The sequence below is a fragment of the Pipistrellus hanaki genome (assembly GCF_964339955.1).
Source record: "Pipistrellus hanaki genome assembly, chromosome: 1".
NCBI lineage: Eukaryota > Metazoa > Chordata > Mammalia > Chiroptera > Vespertilionidae > Pipistrellus > Pipistrellus hanaki.
Window position 1 is genome coordinate 143,782,918 of NC_140503.1, and position 22,548 is coordinate 143,805,465.

Here is a 22,548-nt window from a genome sequence, read left to right on the forward strand (position 1 = left end):
CCCTCAGTAGATGAGTGAATAAAAAAAGTTGTGGTACATATACCATGGTATACTACATGGCTATAAAAAGAAGGAACTCTTACTCTTTGTGACAGCATAGATGGATCTGGAGAGCATTATGTTAAGTGAATAAGCCAGTCAGAGAAAGACAAATACCATATAATCTCACTTATATGTGGAATCTAATGAACAAAATAAACTAATGAACAAAACAGAACCAGAGGCATGAATACATGGAACAGACTGACAGGTCTCAGAGGGGAGGGAGGTGGAGAAGACTGGGAGAGCTTAGCTAAAGAACATCAGTGCATAGCCCTTGGACACAGACAACAATGTGATGAAGGCTGGGAGGGGGGATGGGGACTAGGTGAAGGGGGGCAAATGGAGGAAAATGGTAGACATCTGTAATTGTGTCAACAATAAAAATAATGATAGTAAAAATAAAGTGAATGACAGTGGGGAAAAAGTTAATATTAGCCTGGTAAATGCTATTCATAGACAGCTATTCAGCTGTACATTTATAATACCAACATCCAGGACAACTGATTCCATGAATAACATTTTGGTTAAGGATTTGAATGATCCCAACTTTTAGTCCACTATTTTGTAAGTATTAAAGTTACATAACTCATCAGACTTTAAGACAGGATTAGAGAATAGAACATTTAGCAAATATAGAAATTATTTATTTATAAATTATGTTTAATTCCCTCAACTTAATTATTTCAAAAACAATTCTGTCTTATTTAGAAAATGAAAATGTCTTAATTCTTGGCCACCTATAGACACCAAGATACAATGAATCTTTTAATTCATCAGTGATTTAAAAATTCAATTCAAGGGTCAAAGGACCTTGAACCATTACCTAGTAAAAACTATTACCACAGTAAGTGTATGTAATATAAAATCAGTTCTAAACACCCACATACATTAAAAAATACAACTAAGCATGAACTGCAATTTGTTTTTCTATTATTTTCTATTTGTTGGAATGCATGCATATGGCAGATAATTACCAAGTACATACAAAATCTTAACACTGAAGAAAAGTAGAAGGTACTGAACTTCAAAATAATATTTTGGGTGGCAGATAGCTTATATTTGAAAAGTCTATCCATGAAGTAAGTTTCTGAAAATTTAGCAACACACACCTTTGACCATTTAGGGACCTTTCATAGAAACTGAGTTAGAGAACTCTGATTTATAAAAACAAGGCTAAAGATTTTGAAAAACAACATTGTTTTTGGCAAAGTCAGCCTAAATCCAGAAATTCTTAATGGTTTCTTCCTTTGTGTATATTAGCACAAATTTAAACTCTGATGACATCTTTCCTAAAAGTTTGTAAGTCAATATCTCCAAGAGACAACCCTAACTTTGTGACGTGATTTTATAATAGAAAAACAATCTCAGTTTTGAAGAACATATATTAAAATTTCCACAGCAGTGATTTTTCAACCTTTTTCATCACACAGCACACATAAACGAATTACTAAAATTCTGTGGCACTCCAAAAAATATATTTTTTAGCATTCTGACAAAAAATAGTAGGTATAATTTTGATTCATTTACACTGAATGGCTACTGTTGTATTGGTTATTGTCATTTTTTTTAATTAACAATCTTAGGGAAAATTTGTCAGTGTCCCTGACTAAATAGTCAGGTACGCTTGTTTTAAAAATTCTTGAGGCACAACGGTTGAAAATTGTTGATATACAGAATAGTGAAAGAGATATTGACTAAATCAAGTGTTCAGTTTTAAAATTTAGTTGAATCTAAAATTATCCACATGCAAATCACCTATGGCAAATCTTTAATTGCAGACTGGCTCTACACTGACATCTAGTACCCACCAAGGCTGAATCCAGGCTTTAGTTAATGTCTGACAGGAAATGAGGACTTCTAATTATATATAACTAGGGAAAAACTGTTTCCCCCCCAAAATCAACTATATATTCTGAAGCTAAGAAATCACTTAAAGTTCTCATATCTTTTCCTTCCATGAGAGTTAAAAATAACAAGTTGACTTTACAGTGTTTCACCAGACTAAAAACTAAAACTCTTGAGAGAATCTAAGAAAGAATATTGAATAAATATATGGATATCTGTTACTATTTTATAAGACATACTAATACATAATAATACTTTATCATATGTAGGTTTTAGTGTACTCCTGTATGCTGGCTTTATTGGGAATTCTATTATGACCATAACTCTCTCTTTAATTATGCACTAGTAGTAATGAAGTGATGAAATCAGAAAACTCTAAAAAAAAGCTTTAGTGCATTCAAGTGGAGAATTTCTTTATATTTGATGTTACTTAACAAAACTATGTCTTAAAACACACTAGATTTTTAATAAATAGGTGTATGCTGTGCAACTAATTTGCTCTGGTAGATTCGCAGAGATGCACTGTCCATCACATCAGGCCTGTGCTCTCAGTGTTTTTCTATGGGTGTAGGCACTTTGAAATTTTTTTGGAAAATTATCAAGCCAAATTATCTGGGCTTCATCTTTGAGAACTGGTCATTTATTAGTTCCTATGAAAGACCTTGGCCCTGCCCACGTAAAAATCCTCATTTCCCCTCCAAGTTGATAAAGGGTGAAAACTCAGACAGGGTAGATTTTTGGTTGGTGCTGATCTCCCAAGACAGTAGTTGGCAAACTCATTAGTCAACAGAGCCACATATCAACAGCACAATTGAAATTTCTTTTGAGGGCCACATTTTTTAAACTTAAACTTCTTCTAATGCCACTTCTTCGAAATAGACACGCCCAGGCCGAGGTATTTTGTGGAAGAGCCACACTCAAGGGGCCAAAGAACCGCATGTGGCTCGTGAGCCACAGTTTGCTGACCAGGTAGGGCCACCTAAGGCACATGTGCATCAGGGTTCCAGTGTCCCTGGGGTTTCAGGAGTGTGAGGGAATGAGCACTTCCTCACAGCACAGTTTGGGTGTCGATAGGGACTGGAAGGATACACCATAGGCTCTGCTTTGAGTCTATTATAGGCCTACATGGTTTATGTAGAGCAGTCCTCCATGAGACCCAGTGAACTAGGATAACAACTTTGCACGCCTGTAGCAATCTGGAGCTTTGAGGAAATGAGCACTGGTCAAGATCTTGTTGTTCCTGGGTTCACTGGCCCTTATTCCAGTTTGTGCCTCATCCGCCTCTTACTCCAAGTCATAATTTACATGAAAATAAGAATATGGCAAAATGATGATGAGCTAACAGATAGATATGAAATGAATACAAAAATAATGACTCATGCAAAACTGATACAGAAATCTCCCCCACTGATGTCTTTGCAGGACCTCATACTGAATCCTAGGAGACCCCTAGCCGCAATCCATTCACAATGTACCAACTCCACCAACTGGTGGTGATGACTGATTTTTAAAAGACACGGACTAAAACAAAAGCAAAAAATATATGGAGTGGCCTTGAATTAATAATACAACAATCTTCAGGACATTGTTAGAGATCCTAACTTCGAACAGTCTTGTCTAACCTAAAATTGTCCATAAAGCCCTCAAAAGTTCATGCATCACAGCTAGATATTCTGGAGCGGTGGCTCACAAAGCTAAGTGCATAAATACCGCTTAAATGGCATACACAGATCAGTGTTTCCCAAAGTGTGGTATGCGTACCCCCAGGGGTACGGGAAGAGTTTGGTGGGGGTACGCGTTGCACCGGAGTTTGGTGGGGATATGCACTGCACCGTGCTTAGCTGCGCCTAATTCTACGTTCTCATGAGTATGAGGGGTACTCAGCGTTACAAAAATTATAGAAGGGGTACACATATGTCAAAAGTTTGGGAAACACTGGTACAGAATAGCCTTCCATGTACTTCTAGAGTAAGGGACTCATCTAGCGTTGGAGACCTACTATGAAACAGCTTTAGCAACCAAAATTGACTTCCAGGTAGAAATGTCACTGTCCCCTTCCACTCCCATCATCCACCCCCACTCTGCAAAGGACAACATGAAAGTCTTCCTTCAGAACTATCTGTGGGAAAAGCCATACCTTCCCCCAAATAAATGGTTTGCTTTATACCTACAAACAACATATATGAGCAATAACACTTCCTTTTCTCCTTTGGCTACCAGAAGTGAAGAGACAAATTACAGACATATTTAGGATCCTATGGCTTATCTATCTGCGTTTTAATAATTCTCTTCTCAGCATCTTACCTTTTATTCTGTCCTTCCCCCGCCCCCGCCCCCCCCCAGACTTGTTAATCCTATATTCCTAGTTTATTGTCTATTTTCCTGGAAGACAGGTCACATCCTTCCCCACACAAGGTTGAACATAAACAAATTCAAAGAAATCAATTCTACTTATCTTTTAAGGTATTTCCTAAGAAACCAAAAATAGAAAGTAACTGAACAGAAGGTTTCCACTTTGTAACATTACCCATGATTTCATCTCCTTTAAGTTGCATATTTTATAGAATAAAGTTTATACAAATAAAATGAGCTCTTTATTTACTGTACTTACATAAAAACAGGATGTCTCTAGAAATCTCCCACCTCTAAATGCATAGAACAATGACGATTAATCTGCAGAGATATTCGTTGCAGCATATTTCATAAACAAAATACTGAAAACCACCTAAATGTGCATAAATAGGGGATTTTAATATTAATTATGGTATACTGTGCAACCATTTCAAAGAATGAGTGAGATTTACATGTGGTGATAAGAAATAGTCTCCAAAATGTAATCCTATAGAATAAAGAGCTAATATGCTAATTAGACTAGACAGCCGAATGACCTTCTGGACCAATGGGTGTGGGGCTGCGAGGCAGCGGGGGCTGTGAAGGCCGACGCTTGCACAAATTTCGTGCACTGGGCCTCTAGTATTATATAAAAAATAAGTTACACAACAGTTCTTACTTTCTGCTATTATTTTATGAACAAGAAAAATTTTGAAAATGCTTACAAGTCTCTGTAAAGATCAATAGGAAATAATTCATGAGGGTTGGATCTAGATGTCAGAAATATTGGGAAGTCAGAAAGACTTTTTTCTCTCTCTCAACCTGAGTCTTTTAATTTTTTAGTTATGCATGCATTTCTTATTTTGTTTTCAATAGACAATTTAAGTATATAATTGTGATAAGGATTAGAATAACTAATGAGAAAGGTATCCTACAGTTTTAAAGTCACTTTTTAAAAAGTCTTTTAGTACAAAAATATATTCCTATTTGCTGAAAATCTTTTTATCCTAATAGGTGTCCCAAAAAAAACTTCATCCGGATATCAAAATTCTACATAACCCTTCCTAATGGATCAGAGGTCTAGTAAAAAAGCAAACATTTATTTATATAGGAATACAAATTATGGCTGGCCTATAAAGAGAATAAAAAGTCAATGAATTAAGCAACTCCTAAAAAGCAATTTGTGAGTCTTTCTTAAAGGCAAAAAGAAACTCACATTCATAAAAAATAGAAAACTGATAGGCAAAAAGCCAAGTGGAAATCTTGGCAAATAGACAAACCTCACCCCATCCTCCCAATATCAGTCAGGTGCCTCTGGTCCAAGAGAAAACAAATGAAAAGTGGGGATATAGGGTCCTTCACTAACTTGTCAGAGAGGTTTGGGGGGAAAGTAGATATTGGATCATCCTAAAATCAAGCAACAAATTAAGAGCCTGGATATAGGATTGCCAGAGCCTTGTGTCAGCACTGCAATCCAGTATTTCCCTTTACTATTTACTACCAGGTAAGAAACCATTGGCCAACCAGCTAATGTTAACAATGTATGCCATCTGACCATACAGAAAAAGTGATCCCACAGAAAAACTAGAACACAAGCAAAACAATATTTTTGCTTTGTATATTCAAAGTTGCTTATTTCAGATTTTTTTTGTATTAGTAAAAGATTAGAATCAACACAAATGTCCGTGAATAAGAAATTGGTTAATAAATTAGGGTATAGACAATGATTCAAAAAAAAAAAAAAAGGCTCTTCATGTGCTAGTGATAAAGAAAGCCTTTCAAAATGTATAGTTAGAAGAAATAAGCAAGAATGGTGTATATATAGTATGGTTTCATTTATATAAAAGAAGTGGGGGGAAAGAATTATAGGAATTTGCCCATAAGTACGTAAAGTATTTCTAAAAGGTACACAAAAAATTGGTAATAGCCATTGCTTTGAGGAGGAGCATTTGAGGATATGAACGCATTCTCTCTTATAAAATAAACATATATTTTAAAAGATTGATGGGAAAATGTAAAAACCTGCACAAAATTGGTGGAAAGGGGGAAAGGTATCTGTGTGCGGTGGTGTGGGAGGAGGGGGGTACTATCTAGGCCATCAGTACCTTTCTCTCCTTCCCTTTTGTCTCCCCCATGACAAAAGCCCAGCCCTGTAATGAGTCTCTTCCACTGTTCACTGAAGATGCTGCGTGGAATCATTCACCATTGCTGAATTATCACTTTAAAGCATACATTTGATTCAACTGACTCATAATGCATATATCAACAGACAAGTGGATAAAAAAATTGTGGTACATATAAACAATGGAATATTATTTGGCATAAAAAAAGATGAAATATTACCATTTGTAACAGCATGGATGGACCTAGGGGATATTATGAGGAGTGAAATAAGTCAGTCAGAAAAAGACAAATGCTGTATGATTTCACTTATATATGAAATCTAAGCAACAAAATAAACAAACAAAATACAAACAGACTCATTGATACAAAGAACAGACTGATGGTTGCCAGAGAGGAAGGAGTTTGGGCAACTGGGTGAAAAGGGGGAAAGAATTAAGAAGTACAAATTGGAATTTATAGGGAACTCATACATCTTAACAAAGGGAAAAGAAACAATCCAATCAAAAAAATGGGCAAAGGACCTAAATAGACACTTTTCGAAAGTAGGCATACAAAGGCCAAGAAACATATGAAAACATGCTCAAAGTTACTAATCACCCAAGAAATGCAAATCAAAACAACAATGAGGTACTATCTCACACCTGTCAGAATGGCTATTATCAACAAACTACAAGTGCTGGCGAGGTTGCGGAGAAAAAGGAACCCTCGTGCACTGCTGGTGGAAATGCAGACTGGTGTAGCCACAGTGGAGAACAGTGTGGAGTTTCCTCAAAAAACTAAAAATAGAACTCCCATTTAACCCAGTAGTCCTACTTCTAGAAATATATCCCAAGAAAACAGAAACAACAATCAGAAAGGATATATGCACCCCTATGTTCACAGCAGCACAATTTACAATAGCTAAGATTTGGAAACAGCCTAAGAACCCATCAGCAGATGAGTGGATTAAAAAACTGTGGTACATCTACACAATGGAATACTATGCTGCTGTAAAACTCTTACCATTTGCAACAGCACGATGGAACTGGAGAGCATTATGCTAATCAAAATAAGTCAGTCAGAGAAAGATAAATATCACATGATCTAACTCATTTGTGAATATAATGAACAACATAAACTGATGAACAAAAATATATTCAGTGACAGAAGCATAAACAGACCATCAAACCTCAGAGGAAAGGCAGGGTAGGTTGGGGCGGGGTAAGAGGTCAACCAAAGGACTTGAAGGCATGCATATAAGCATAACCGATGGACACAAATACTAGGGAGCAGTGAGGGCATGTGCTGAGGGTGGGAGTGGCCAGGGAGAGATCAATGGGGGGAAAAAGAAGACATGCAGTACTTTAAACAATAAATAATTTTTTAAAAACTACAAATTGGTAGTTACAAAACAGTCACAGGATGTAAAGTATGGTATAAGGAACATAGTCAATATTTTAATAACTATGTATGGTACCAGGTGGGTACTTGAAATATCAACAGGATCACTTTGTAAAGTATATGATTTTTAACCACCATACCGTACACCTGAAACTAATACAAAGTAATTAAGAATATAAACTGTAATTGAAAAATCAAAAATTTGAAAAAAAAATGCATATAACATGAATTCTACAGATATCCATTACATCTGCTATAATGAAAAAAAAAAAAAGCATACCAATATTTCTTAAAGCTTATCAAAAGTTTTCAAGTAAAAACCCAAGTATTGTTTCTGGGACCAGAAATTCCTCCTTAGTCCCAGTGTGGACATACATGTGTACTTTCAAGCAGAATTGTCCTGTGGTGGGTGTTTTCTTTTTATTTTGTCTTTTAATCCTCACTGGAGGATATTTTTTCCATTGGTTTTGATTTATCCTTTCAAAGAACCAGCTCTTGGTTCTATTGATCTTTTGTAGTGTGGTTTTTTTGTTTGTTTGTTTTTTGTCTCTAAGTCATTTATTTCCACTCAGATCTTTATTATTTCCTTTCTTCTACTTACTCTAGGCTTTTCTTGTTGCTCTCTTTCTAGTTCTTTCAGTTGTTGGGTTAGGTAACTTATTACCTGTTTTTCTTGTTTTTTTGAAGTAGGCCTGTAGAGCTATGAACTTCCCTCTCAGGACTGCTTTCATTGTTTCCCATAGATTTTGGATTGTTGTGTTCTCATTGTCATTTGTTTCCAGAATGTTTTTTGTTTCTTCTTTGATCTCTTTGGTAACCCATTCATTGTTTAATAGCATGCTATTTAGCTCTGTGTGTTTTATTGTTTTTATTATAGTTGATTTAGTTTTATGCCATTTTGATCTAAGAGGATGCTTGATATGATTCCAATCTTCTTGAATTTGTAGAGACTTAGTCTGTGTCCTAATATGTGGTCTCTCTGAAAACGCCACATGTGCACTTGAGAAGTATGTATATTCCTTAGCTTGGGGTGGGATGTTTCCACTGATTTTGGGGAAAGTGGAAGGGAAAGGGACAAACAGAGAGAAATACTGATGTGAGAGAGACACATAGATTAGTTGACTCCCGCAGGGCCCTGACCAGGGCCAGGAGCCTACAACCAAAGTCCATGCCCTTAACTGGAATCAAACCTGGGACCCTTCAGTCCACAGGCCCACACTCTATCCACTGAGCCAAACTGGCTAGGGCCTGTGACAGGTGTTCATGAGCAAATCCAAGAAGCTGAATTTGCATTGACTAGAGCGCTTCCCTTCACTTGGCCTGACCTCCCAGTTTGAGAAGTACTAAAATTTCTAATCCATAAAGGTTATGACCTGCCCAGCTGAACTTTATGAGGCGATCTTAGGAAATTAGTAGCTCTAAATAATATTTTATAAAGGTCAGTTCTAATGGGGGAAAAGAATGAAGGAACAAAGTAATTTCTGTGAACCTTAACTTTCAAGACTACACATGTTCAAAAACTACCTGTTTGCAAAGGTCAAACTTCTTCAGCACTGCTTTAGTTTGGAATTTGCATTCCAAGACCACTTGAAGTTACGCAAAGTGCATGGTGTTCTTAAATAACCTTCTTGCAGAAAGTAGTGTTTGAAAATTCTTAATAAAAAATTTCACTTTGTTACCAGAGGGGTCAGGTGGTGGGAGGAGCAAATGGAAGAAGGCAGTCAAAATGTACAAATAGTTATAAGATAAATAAGTACTAGGGATGAAATTACAACATGAATATATTTAACACTGCTATATGCTATTCGTGAAAGTTGTTAAGAGAGTATATCCTAAGAGTTCTTATCACAAGAAAAATGTATTTTTTCTTTTGTATCTACTATATGAGATGATGGATGTTAACTTATTGTAGTAGACATATATATATATATATATATGATATATTTCAAATCATTATGTTGTATACCTTAAACTTCTATAAGTGCTGTATGTCAATTATATTTCAATAAAACTGGAAGGGAAAAATTACTGAATTAAACTGGGGAAAAAAAAAACAAAAAAAAAAAACGCCAAAACTTTACTTCTTAAAGATTTGGACATTCAAGTTGAGTGCTGGAAATCTATATAATAAAAGCCTAATATGCTAAGTGTCTAGTCATCCATTCAAACAATCAAAGCGTAATATGCTAATGATATACTAAGGCCACTCAACCTCTCCCTATGACATGCACTTATCACCTGGGAGCAGACAGTCCACAGGTCAACCAGTTGCTATGACATATACTGACCACCAGGGGGCAGACACTCTGACTGGTAGGTTAGTTTGCTGCTGGGGTCCGGCCAATTGGTACTGAGAGAGACAGGCTGGACATGCCCTGGAGCTCTCCATGTCCCTCCCCAACCCCAATCATGCACTGCTGCGGTCCCTCGGCCTGGCCAGCACCCACTCACAATCCAGGCTGAAGGACATCCCTCTCATCCCCGAGTGCATGAATTTTGAATTTCATGCACCACGCCTCTAGTAGTAATATGACTGTCCACCACCTTGCTTTTATTCCTACCTAGAAAAGGGGAAGGGCAGGTTCTGCATTCTTATCTCAAAACTAGAGGAGGAAGCTGGTTAACATTAAGGCAGCAAAGCCTGTCTGGCCGCATTAAGATGGCCTCTCGCTGTCTTCAACATTGCTCTGGGCAGCACAACCCACCTTGAGACTTCCAGTTACTCCTGGAGTCCATATGACTGTATGGGTATAAAAAAGTTTCATGTATTACAGGAGGCAACTCATCAATGATTCTCTCCTATTATTGATGTTTCTATCTCTCTCATTTTCCCCTCCTTTCTGAAATCTATACAAATATTTTTAAAAAGCTCCATCTATAAAATGCTAAATCATGTTCAATGGAGGTTGCCATGGTTCACAGTTGTTGACTACAAGTGGAAAGCAATTCACTAGAAATAACCTCTTTGATGGGAACACTATGTATGGCATTCAAAGCAGATTCCAACATTTCTTATTTACTCTTGATTATGTTAAATAAAAATTTTCAAAATGTAAATAATCAAAGGCTACATAATTTTGTGCCTAGAGATAGGAAATCAATTGCCAGTATAGGAAGCAAAAATTAATAAATTCATTTCCACTGACAAGGCCGAGTTACTAAGCCCAGATATAAGTAAGGAATTAAACATGAAATTTAAATATTTCATTTTCTTAATCAAAATTCTCTGCTTTAAACTAATAACTTTTTCATTTGAAATACAGAAAGAATTCAATAATTTGCTCATCATTTTTTTCAGTAATCCACAATCATAAGCCAGTAACATGGATTGTCCAACTGAAATTATATGACAACCCCAAAATAGCTTCAGAATGAATTACTGTCTCTCAGTCCCTAGTTTGAACTAACCTATAAGTTTATCTAATATTGATAAGAATCCAAAAATTGTACAGTTGTAGCCTTAATAACTTCAGTGAGAGGAAAGAGAAAATAAGATTTAAAGCAAATAAAGCAGAGTCAAATACTAGGTGTAGGTGTTATATCTTTTTTAAAAAAGAAAAGAAAATGTGTTTTTCTTGATTATGTGTGTTACATGTGTTTTGAGAGAGAAAGAAACATCAATGAGAGAACCATTGATCTGCTGCCTCCTGCACACCCCACACCAGGAATTGAGCCCTCAACTCAAGCATGTGCCTTGATCAGGAATCTAACCTGCAACCTCTTGGTGCATGGGACAACTCTCAACCACTGAGCCACACTGGCAGGGCTAGGTGTTATATCTTTCTAAAATCTCCAGAGAAACATAAAACATCTGCATTTTGTCTGGTGTTAATAATGATGCAAAACCACCGCAATTCACATAATTTCTTTCAGAAACCACAAATTGCTCACTGACAGCCAAAGAACTCAGAAACTGAATAGCTTTATTGAAGCGTGGAACTAGTTGTATTTTGAGTTTTTCTTCACTCCTCTGTAAAGCACTTTCAACAGAACCGCTATTGTCAAAGCAACGTATACAGCCAAATCTACAAGTAAACAGACAGCCATATAGATTAGAAACAGAGCCTACATTATGGAATCATAGAAATCTGCTCGAAGAATAAGAAAACTGCAGCTGAGAAATGTAGACAAGTAATATATAATAATAAAAGCGTAATATGCTGATTAGACTGGACAGCTGAAGGAACTTCCGAACCACCTTCCAGACAAAGCTGGGGCTGCGAGGGCCAAGCCCTTTGCACAAATTTCGTGCATCAGCCTCTAGTCAGGTATAAAATCCAGGACTGGACTCAGTTGTCCCCATTTGTCTAGTGCTTTTACTTAAGAATTGCTTCCAAGGCATACACACAGCTTTGTAAAATAAAATATAGTTAGAAAAAGTCAATGGAGGGGAGGCAAGGGGGCATATGTAATACTTTCAACAATAAAGATTTAAAATAATATAAAATATGCAAAACCTGAGAAATCTTCATTACAGAGATCTCCATTTGGTAGGAGTAAAGAAATTGTTAAAATAATTCAAATGAATTGTGTCATTAGTATGATGGAAAAGTGAAGGAACTCTTCCTTCAAGAATAATTATAGAGCAAGAAACAAATGTTTTGTGAGTGATTAGGGGCCGTGTGCTGTAAATATGTAGCCATCAGTGTGTTAGTGTTATGAGCATATTCAGAAAATTTCACTGTACAATCAACAGCTACATCAATATTCAATAAAGCCCAGGGCAAATAGAAGAAAAAAAAATTGAATTCTCACTATGTAGAGATTTGCTTATGAGTGAAGAACACAATGAACCAAAGGGCAGAAAGAAGGCAAGAGTATGGCCTCTACCAGAGGAACTACGCAAACAGAACCTGCCTATTTCTGGAATAGGTGGAGCTTTCCCAGCTGGCGGGAATGTCGGGATGGAGTGCTGGTGGCACGGGCAGGAAGCAGGAGGACAGCTCCTATGTCTGCCTGGGAAGCAACTCTGATCCTTCCTTCCTCAGTCCCAGAGGGAAGAATGGGATCTGGCTAATTGTGGCTTTGTGGCTAGACATAGTGAGCCAAGAGCGGAGGCTGGGCAAGGCTAGTGCCCGCAGAGCCCTTGGCCTCTCCATACAAGTCCATGACAAGGGGGTAGTCAGCGGAAATGGAATGCATCATGTTTTGTGGAAATACACATATTTGGCCCCAGGAATACTGAGTCAAAACATCTCACATTGCTCAACCAAGAGAAGTAAACAAGGACCACAGGGTCCCTTGCACTAGGGCACGGGATCTGATAAGCATTCAGGATGAGGGAACGGCCTCCCCAGCGGACAGACACAGCTTCTCAAGGATAAATGGGGGGGTTCTGGGTATCGGTGGGGATAGCTTCTCTTTGTGTTGCTGTGCGGATCCGAAGGAAAATCCCAAGTGAATTATTCAGGGGGAAAAAAAAAACAAAAAAAAAAACCGAGGACCAGGGCACCTTTGATAAGGAAGGGCTCCTATGAGAAAAAAAATGCTGAGATTATCTAAGGGTCAGAACGGCAAAAACATGTTTCATGCTAATTTCCCAGAAGCTTTTTGGAATTTTTATAGGTAATCCATTACCAGATGTAACTGCTAAAGACTAGCAAGGCATTTTCCTTGAATAAATAGAGTGACAAAGGTTTAAATTTCACAAAAACTTGCTGTAAAAACTAATCAGAGTTTTCCATGTGTCCCTAACAAGCCTCTTTGGGGGCCATTCTTCCAGCTTTGAGCTGACCCCTCACCCCTGCATTCTTCTACCTGTTTATAGCAAAACAAAGACAGCGGGTTCTCTGAACGAACAAGAGTCATTTGGACCATGTGAGATTCTGGAAAAATCAAACATACACACACACACACACACACAAGGGAATACCCATCTTGGAACTCAGTTTTACCACGTTGCCATCTCCAATGTTAATAATAAAGACCCATCTGGCCCTTTGTAATTTAAAGGCATTTTTATTTTATTGCGACAGAGAACCTTGGAACCATTTTTTATTTTGGCAGTAAAAATGCAACATACATACATCACGCCTCGAGAACAAAGAGTTAGCTAGCTTGAACGTCCCATCGCACAGCCCCGTTTCAATGGCAATGTTCCTTTACATTTCTTTACGTTCACCAAACACTTCCATAGTGCTTCCTCTGTGCTAGCAGCAGTTGTAAGTGCTTTACAAATCATAACTTTTTTACGCTCTCAGATCTGGTTATATCTAAGAGGAATACCTATGAGGCACTATACTATTTCCGTCCATTCCAGAGATGGGGAGAATAAAGCACAGAGAGATTGAATGACTTGCTCATGGTCACACAGCTCATGAGAGGCAGGAGTGATTGGAACCCAGGCAGTCATGCTCCAGAGTCCATGTTCCCCTTCCTTATTCTGCCTCTTGAACGTTCACCAAATCTAAGTTAAGAGGAACTGTGGTTTGTTCAGGATCATCTTACAGATTTTATAACATTATCATTTCAATATTTAAGCTCATGCCCTGTTACAGCTTTCTCAGATTCTTGAGGAATAGCAAGAAGGAAGAGGTAAATACTATCAAATGCAATATTTGACCACTTTCAATCTTTTGGAAACAAAATGAAGGCATAGAAAATAATAAAATAGCACCCTGTATTTGCTGGGAAAGCTACTGTGCAAAAAGCAACTCTTAACAGGTTTTTATTTTGTAATGCCACTGAACTTTTGAAAGGCCTTTACACGCATACAACTTCAGAATCACCAAGCTGGCTCAGACTAGGGAAAATTTAACTACATGGCAGAGACTTAGCACCACTCCTTCGGGTTCTTTCTGGGGAATACCTCTAAGAGATAGAAGAGTTTTCTCCTTGGAATTCTCTTATCACATCTGGCAGAGTGCTCTGCCCTCCTCCGCCTCTGCCCATTGCTTGGCACTCTGCCTTCAGGGAAGGTCACTTCACTGTGCTCAGGGCCTTCTGCCAGGGCAGCTTTGTCCTAGGCGGGGCTGGGGGGTGCTGTGCACCCCCCAAACCACTTCAGCATTTCCTTTGGGAGCGTCCTGCAAATGAAGGCAGCAAAAGAGGAGGAAACTATCTCCATTCCTGCGAAGAAACCACTCATTTTTCATTTGGGAAAGGTGCCTGTGAAAAAGGTACACTCTTCCCCTTTTGACTTTCAAAGCCTGATTGCTCTTCAAATTCCACACCTGTGGCCTCCAGCTGTGCAAATACTTCTAAAGGAGGTAAAACTGGCAGAAGACTATATTCCACCAGCTACCATTCTTCTTTATGACCATCTTCCCTTAAAAAACAATGTTGAGTAGAATAAGCTGTGGGGAGGGGGGGGAGGCGGGGGGGGGGGGCGGCACGGGAAGGGGGGACGCAGGACAGCTTTGCCTAGTTCTTTTATTTACTGGAAACTGGAGTTACCAGCATCTCCCTTTATAATAGAATGTAAGGGCCCAGTTGTGCAAAAAGTCTGACCCAGTGGCTTGCAGAAAGCAGGTAGACAAACATTAATCCCGTTTACCTTTCTGCCCCTAAACAGAGATGTCAGCCTGTGCGTGCAATTAGAGAGTCATCCTGTGACTGTCCCTCTCCCTCCTTCAGAGAGTTCAGGATAGACATCACATACAATTCTCAAAGGCTGAAACTTCCAAGGGAACACCTAACTCTAATTTACTTAAATTTAATTTGCTTTAAGTGAACTTAAATTTACTCCTCACACTACCAAATGTTCCTGAGGCAGGCTCCTCCCCTTCCGGCTCCAGCCTTTGTTAACTACCCTTCTCTATGCCTCTAGACCAGTGTTTCCCAACCTTCTCTCATGATGAGAATCACCTGGTGGAGTTGTTAAAACACAGATTCCTGAATCCCAACTAAGAAGTGCTAAACTAGAATTTTTGGGAACATATAGGTAAAATTGCATACCTAACTTATTGCTCTGTATATAACATCTGTCTTAGAGCACTAGTTAAGTATACAATTTTACCTATATGTTCCCAAAAATTCTAGTTTAGCACTTCTTAGTTGGGATTCAGGAATCTGTGGTTTAACAACTCCACCAGGTGATTCTCATCATGAGAGAAGGTTGGGAAACACTGCTCTAGGGCCCTTGCTTATTAGCAGTAAACACTGGGATATATAGAACCCACTTTTGTCACCATCATCTCAACAGACCTGCCCACCTCGTACTCTAAAGGTGTCCCTGAAATTTACTTAATTATTTGTGGGTGTTTTGTGGATGTTGTTTTTTTGGGGGGGGGTTGGTTTTTGGTGTTTGGTTGTTTTTTGTTTGTTTGTTTGTTTGTTTGTTTGTTTCTGAGGGGAGTGAGATATAATTTTGAAATCCAGATAAAATACTGGGAACAAATTTCTCCAACTTTCGTGATGTAGCTTTGATTTTTACCATAAAAATGTCCATTTATGACCTAACCAGTTTGGCTCAGTGGATAGAGGGTCAGCCTGTGGACTGAAGGGACCAGGGTTTGATTCAGACAAGAGCACATGCCTGGGCTGTGGGCTCAATCCCCCGTAGGAGGCAGCTGATCAGTGATGTTCCTATCTCTCTCTCCCTTTCCTTTCCTCTCTAAAATCAATAAAAATATTTTTTTAGCCGAGACCAGTTTGGCTCAATGGATAGAGCGTCGGCTTGGGGACTGAAGGGTCCCGGGTTCGATTCCGATCAAGGGCATGTACCTTGGTTGCGGGCATATCCCCAGTAGGGGGTGTACAAGAGGCAGCTGATCCATTACTCTCTCTCATCAATGTTTCTAACTCTCTATCTCTCTCCCTTCCTCTCTGTACAAAATCAATAAAAATATATTTAAAAAAAATTTTTTTTAATATATTCATTTGTGATCAAGGAAAAGGTAAAAATTCGTGTTTTGACTTGACACTTATTACATGATTACTTAAAGAACTTAAAAAAACGATGCCTCTTTCAGAGGTATTGTTTGATTCTACTGGGTGGTCCATTTAGAACACAGTCAACAGTCAATACAACCTCACTTCAAAAAAAAAAAAGAGGCCTCTTTCCACAACAGCTATGGCAAGGATTTTATACCTTAAGTTTATTTAGTGTAAATACAGTCTAGACTCATTATCTTACCCCCATCTCAGAGCCTGCAGCAAAGGAAAGAGTGAGCCTGGTCAGAAAACGGAAGCAGGAGAGACTGGAGTCCAATGCCTAAGGGAGCACCCTGTGAGGAACCAAACGGGCTCCTTACGGTGGGCGGCTCAGTGGGGAAAGGGCAGAGCCTGGGACAGTCACTGAACCCTCCCATGTCAGAACCCTACCAGCAAGTGCTGCTTGTAAGGAGCCCTCTGGTGTGCGGTGAAGCCTGGAGTGGGGGTGGAGAGCCCCCCTCCCAGGGAGCCAAAGTCCCGGGAGATAATACTCACGCTGGCAGTGTCCCCAGGACTGGCGGGCCCAGCCCCAGCAGCAGTCAATCCTCCCACCATACCGACACAGGCCAATGGACGACACTATTTGCCTGGGCCACCTATCGAACAGAAAGAGTCAAGATAAATAAAGACACATTTGAAGTTAAAAGTAATTTCCTCGTTGTCATTATGTTAGAAAATCATTAAATCACACAACACACGAAACCCCTTCGTTCTTGCAGGATTTAAGGATAAAAACACCTCAGGGGAATAGTTCTGCCATGAAGTAATTTCGAACTTCAGACAGTTCGACAGACACACAACTCAGGAGAGTAGGGGGAAGAGGGAGGGGAAGATCTTTCTTAAATGGAAATACCCTGTCTCCCCGAAAATAAGACAGTGTCTTATATTAATTTTTTTCTCCCAAAGTTGCACTAGGTCTTATTTTCAGAGGATGTCTTATCTTTCCATGCGCTAGGTCTTATTTTTGGAGGATGTCTTATTTTCGGGAAAACACGGTAGCACCAGCTAAAAAAAACCCCAAGGTTTCTCAAGGCTGCCACTCTCAGGGTGGTTTCTGAAGCTTGAAATAAAGCAGATCCCTCACAGACCCACACCTATGGGGGAGGAGGGGGCAAGGTTTTGACGGATTCATCATACACTGAAAAGTATGAAGACATGTCAGAGTGGAAAGAAAACAATTTCTGCCTTATATAAAAGGGAGGTGTGGGAAGGGGCCGAGAGAGGGGCAGAGAAGCTTCCACAAATCCCAACAGAACTCTTTGCAAGATAGGACTCTGGCAGAAAAAGTTCCCAGAAAGGAAAAAAAAAATGTACTACAAAAAGAAGCCTAAATAAAACCAAGGGAGCTGAAAGGGCAGCTAACATCTCAACTGTTCCTGTGATGTGAAACTTTCCTGCATCAACAACTCACGTTATCATCATCTTCTCTCCAAGGTAAGGACTAAAGCAAGTACTCCATTTCAGGATACTGATTGATCCACCAGATTCCACTTTGGCATCTTCTTTGGCGAATTGTTTCCTTGTTTGGAAACAATGACTCCCCGCACCCCCGGGAGGATCAATATTTTCATTGGCTGTTTTAGACATCTTTAAAAACTACATTATCATCTTAAACTTACTCGTGTGATGCACTTCTTGTTACAAATGTGTCTGCAAGAAATGCACAACCTACCCGAATGTGGGCAAAGAACTGTTTTTAAAACAATAAAATACTCTGGCTCCTACCCGTGTTTTTTGTTGTTTGTTTTTGTTTTGTCTTGTTTTGTTTTTAGCCTTTCCGTTTTCTTTATCCCCCTCCACAATCCCCCCCCCCCCCCAATAGCATATTATACAAAATAACCCCAACTTTCTCTTTCCACCGACCAGGTGGTGGTAAACAAGCGGCTGCGCTCCACTGGTTCCCTTCCGTTCCCCTCCAGGTACAAGAAAGCCAATCAATCGTAGAATTGATTGGTTCCAAGATTGCAAGCAAAACAGGTGCGGCAGTCTCGGGGCAGCCGGGGAGGTGGCTGGCGGGTGGGGGTCGCCCACAGAGAGCCGCCGGAGAGCAGTGTGGCCCGGTGAGGCTCTCTGCGGGGAAGCAGCGATCTGCACTGGGCGAGTCTGGTGTGTATCTGCACGGAGGTGGGTAACCGTGCACGCCCTCCAAGACAGACAGACAGACAGACAGACAGACAGACAGACACACACACACACACACACACACACACACACGGGGTAACCGTGCACGCCCTCCAAGACAGACAGACACACACACACACACACATACACACTTCACCGAGGTGGGGGAACCGTACACACACACATACACACACACACACACACACACACACACACACACACACTTCACCAAGGTAGGTAACCCTGCACGCCCTCCCGACAGGGGCGCGCAGCGCACCCCGCGGGGCCGGGAGCTGGGGAGGGGAGCCCGGGGAGGGGAGCCGCTCCGGGGGAGGCTGAGTGACAGCGGAGCGGGCCGGGCTTCGGGACCTGTCAGAGCACGCCGAGCCGGGCGCCCCAGGTCTCCGCGGCCCCCGCCTCGGTCCTGCTTGTGAGTCCCAGAAAACCAAGTGGGAAGGCAAACAGGTCCCCCCTGGAAACGCAGGGGCTCCCTTGCCGCCACCCACCCTTGATAGGAGCGGCCCCGACAGCTCCAAGCGCGGATTTGGCCCCTGCCACGGGAAGTTTCCCCACTGCAGAGCCTTCTGAAGCGAGAGCCAGAGACTCCCGACCTGGGGACGTCCCGCGCGCCCCCTCCTCTGAGCGGCGGAGGGGCGCCCTCGGAAGCGGGATGTCGGGCTCCAGCCTCCGCCTTCATCCCCAGCCCGGCTCCCCGAGCCTGTAGCCGCGGCTGGATGCCTCCTCCGGGTGGAGAGAGCGGCTCGACGGTTCTCTTCCAGCCGAGGGGACTCGGTGGCCCCGCTTCTGGGCAGACAGACGCCTCCGGGACCGCGCCCCCGCGCCGGGAGAGGGCACCGCGGGGCCGGAGGGGATGCGCGGGGGGGAAAGGAGGCGCAGGGGAGGTCGCCTGGGGCCCACTCACCTCCCGTCGAAGTCGGCGGCCGCCGGCAGGTAGAGAGCGGCCCCGAGCACCAGCGCCAGGAGGAGATCCATGTCGGCGGCGGGACGCAGGCGGGGTGGTCGGTGCGGGGAACGGTGGGCGCTCGCCTCCTCGCCGCCCCCAGGCGCTGCGGCCGCCGCCGAGCTGCTGCTGCCCGCGGAGGAGAGCCGAGCGGCGCGGCCCGCAGCCCGAGCAGGTCTGCCGCGCGGCGCCCGGAGCCCCTCGCTCCCTCCCCGCGGGGGAGGCGCTGCGGGGGGAGCCGCGCGGCGGGCGGGGAGGGGCGGGGGGCGCGCGTGCGCTCGGGGGGAGGGCGCGGGGCCCCGCCGCGGGGAGCCGCCGGCGGGCGGGCGGGGGCGCTGGGGGGGCAGCGTCTCCTGGGGGCCAGCCAAGCGGGGCGGACGCCAGGCCGGGAGGAGCGCTGCGCCTGACCCAGCCCGGGAAGGCAGGGCGCCCGGGAGGGAAGGGACGCGGGCGGCGGGGCGCCCTGGGCGCAGACCGCAGCTGGAGCAGGTGGTGGCCGCTGGGGAGAGCCCGCAGGGGAGAACCCTGGCTTTCCCCCGAGGGCGGAGAAGTCCGGGAGCAGAGAGGCCAATGGGGTGGGAGCGGAGCACCGTCTGCATTTGGTTGAAACCACAGCCCGACTTGGACACATTAGCAAAAGGCAAACTCCTGGGGTTTGCTTCTCCCACATGGTTGGCAAAGGCATACTTTTTTTCATTTTGGAATCCACCGAAGGAAATGCATGGCTCTCCAGTCGGGTTTTGAAAAAGAAACTTGTAGACTTTCTACCTCTGCCAGCTCAACTCGGAGAACATTAGAAGGATAGCGATGGCGGCCCCTCCGGGGCCACGTGCCGCCAGAGAGGGACTACTTGGCAGTCTGGTGGTGCCTGATCCTGGAGTGATCATTGAGAAACCATTTTAATCCATCACTGCTCCGATGTGGCAGAGAAAAATGCATTATAGGTTATCCCCCAAAATGTATACACACTCTGAGTACTAAAGGACTGCTCAGATGAAAACACGCAATGATTACCCTAAAATGCACGTTCAAAGCATCTAGTCCATCCCTACCCCGAAATACTCCCAGGGCAGTGATCCGACATCTCCTATACCTCTCAGACCCAACCCATCTCTTTTCTCCTAATCCTTGCCTTTCTAGAACATTCCAGGCATGCCCCTGCCTTAGGGTCCTTGACCAACTGTTACTTCTCTCTGGACACAGATGTCTGCGTGGCTCATATTCTCACTTCATTCCGTCCTTGCTCAGATGTCACCTCTTTGAGGAGACCAACCTTGACCAGTCTATTTAAAGCTGCAGCTTGCCCCCTCCTCGCGCACCCTGTCTGTTCTACTTTGTTTTCCTCCCATACCACTAATCCTACAGTTTCCTACATAATTTGTTTATTTCTTCTTTTTGTAGGTTTTCTTTCTGCTAGAATGCAAGCTCTGCAAGGATGAGGTTCTTTGTTGGGTGCACAGAACAGTGCCTGTGGAATAGTAAGTACTCCTAAACATTTATCGAATGGGTTTGTTACATTACAAACTTTTCTCCCCATCTTTACTTTCTTTTTGAGGTTTCTCAATTTCACATTTTTAATGGAAAGTTCTGTGGCCCAGTGACCTCACTATCCTGATCTCTTGGTGTGTATAAAAACAGGGAATTTTCTCTGAGAAAAGGAAAAAATAATGGTTTCAACTTAAACGACTCTTTGATTTCCAAGTTGTTTTCTGTTAGCAAAACAAGTTTCTATTTTAATCTCAGGAAATATCCATGCCAATTCAGGCTTGGGACATTATTTTAGGCAAACAGCTTGGTGTCATCCATTTCAGATCTTTCTAATGTGGTCCAAAAATGTAGGAGTCAAAATATTTTTTTTTTCCGCAGAAAATCAAATTTTTGTAAGTGCACTATGGGCTGGGTTCCAGACTCCAGTGGCTACTCCTTAGCCATTTTCTTTGTTTATTGGTTCCTGGATTGGATTTGCAAATAAGCCCCACCAGAGGAATGGGTGATTAGGGAGAAGGGACTAACCTCCTGGCTAAACACTGGAGATAGAAGGAGAGGGAAAACAGTGGTGGGTGAAAACAGGACAACTCTCTGGAACAAAAGGGCAGTGCCCCATCCGCATGCCTCTTTCATTTGTCCTTATCTTTTCTTTGGCCTAGAAAACACTCCATCTTCCTTCTTCATTTGGACACTCTCCACTTATCCTTCGGGTCCAAGCTTAGCTGACACTTACCAGGGAAGCCCTTTGATCCTTTGCTTGGTTGAGCTTCCTGTGGTATGTGCTTCTACAAACCCATGCATTTTCTGGGGTAACTCTTCTTTTTTTTTTTTAATATATTTTATTGATTTTTCACAGAGAAGAAAGAGAGAGGGGATAGAGAGTTAGAAACATCGATGAGAGAGAATCATCAATCAGCTGCCTCTTGCACACCCCCCACCAGGGATGTGCCTGCAACCAAGGTACATGCCCTTGACTGGAATCGAACCCTTCAGTCCGCAAGCCAACGCTCTATCCACTGAGCCAAACCGGTTTCGGCTGGGGTAACTCTTAATGCACAGTTGTAATTGCTTCTCTACCAGTCTAGTTTCTCATGAGACACGAATACAACCAATAGGAGGGCAAGCGTAGTTGTCACTCTATCCCTTGTGCCTGGCACAAGGCTTAAAATCAGCAACTGCTAAATATAGGTTATCCCAATAATGTATACACACTCTGAATAATTATTATTCCTAGTGTGTTAAATCTAAAAAGAAAGAAACATCAAACTATCCGAACGAAGTGCGTGTACATTTTTGAGTGGTGCCATGTAGGTTGAATTAGGTTGGATTGAATTTTGCCTGGTGAACTTAACTTCTTTCTTGAGTGAGCTGTAGCTAATTAT

The 22,548-nt window shown here is 41.9% G+C and overlaps 1 protein-coding gene across 4 annotated transcripts in view; it reads right to left on the reverse strand.

The window, feature by feature from the left end:
• Positions 1-19,927, reverse strand: part of NPNT (nephronectin) — an 81,852-nt gene extending 61,925 nt beyond the window's left edge. For 2 of the 4 annotated variants that reach the window (XM_084872306.1, XM_084872307.1), the window contains exons 1-2: positions 19,640-19,926; positions 17,092-17,192 (exon numbers count right to left, since the gene is read on the reverse strand). In XM_084872306.1, coding sequence (XP_084728432.1) covers positions 17,092-17,192; positions 19,640-19,710 — 172 coding nt within the window. In that variant the 5' untranslated portion in view covers positions 19,711-19,926. Of the gene's footprint in view, positions 1-17,091; positions 17,193-19,639 lie in introns of all 4 variants that reach the window. The other 2 variants (XM_084872305.1, XM_084872308.1) reach the window with 2 other exon arrangements.
• Positions 19,928-22,548: the final 2,621 nt, after the last annotated feature.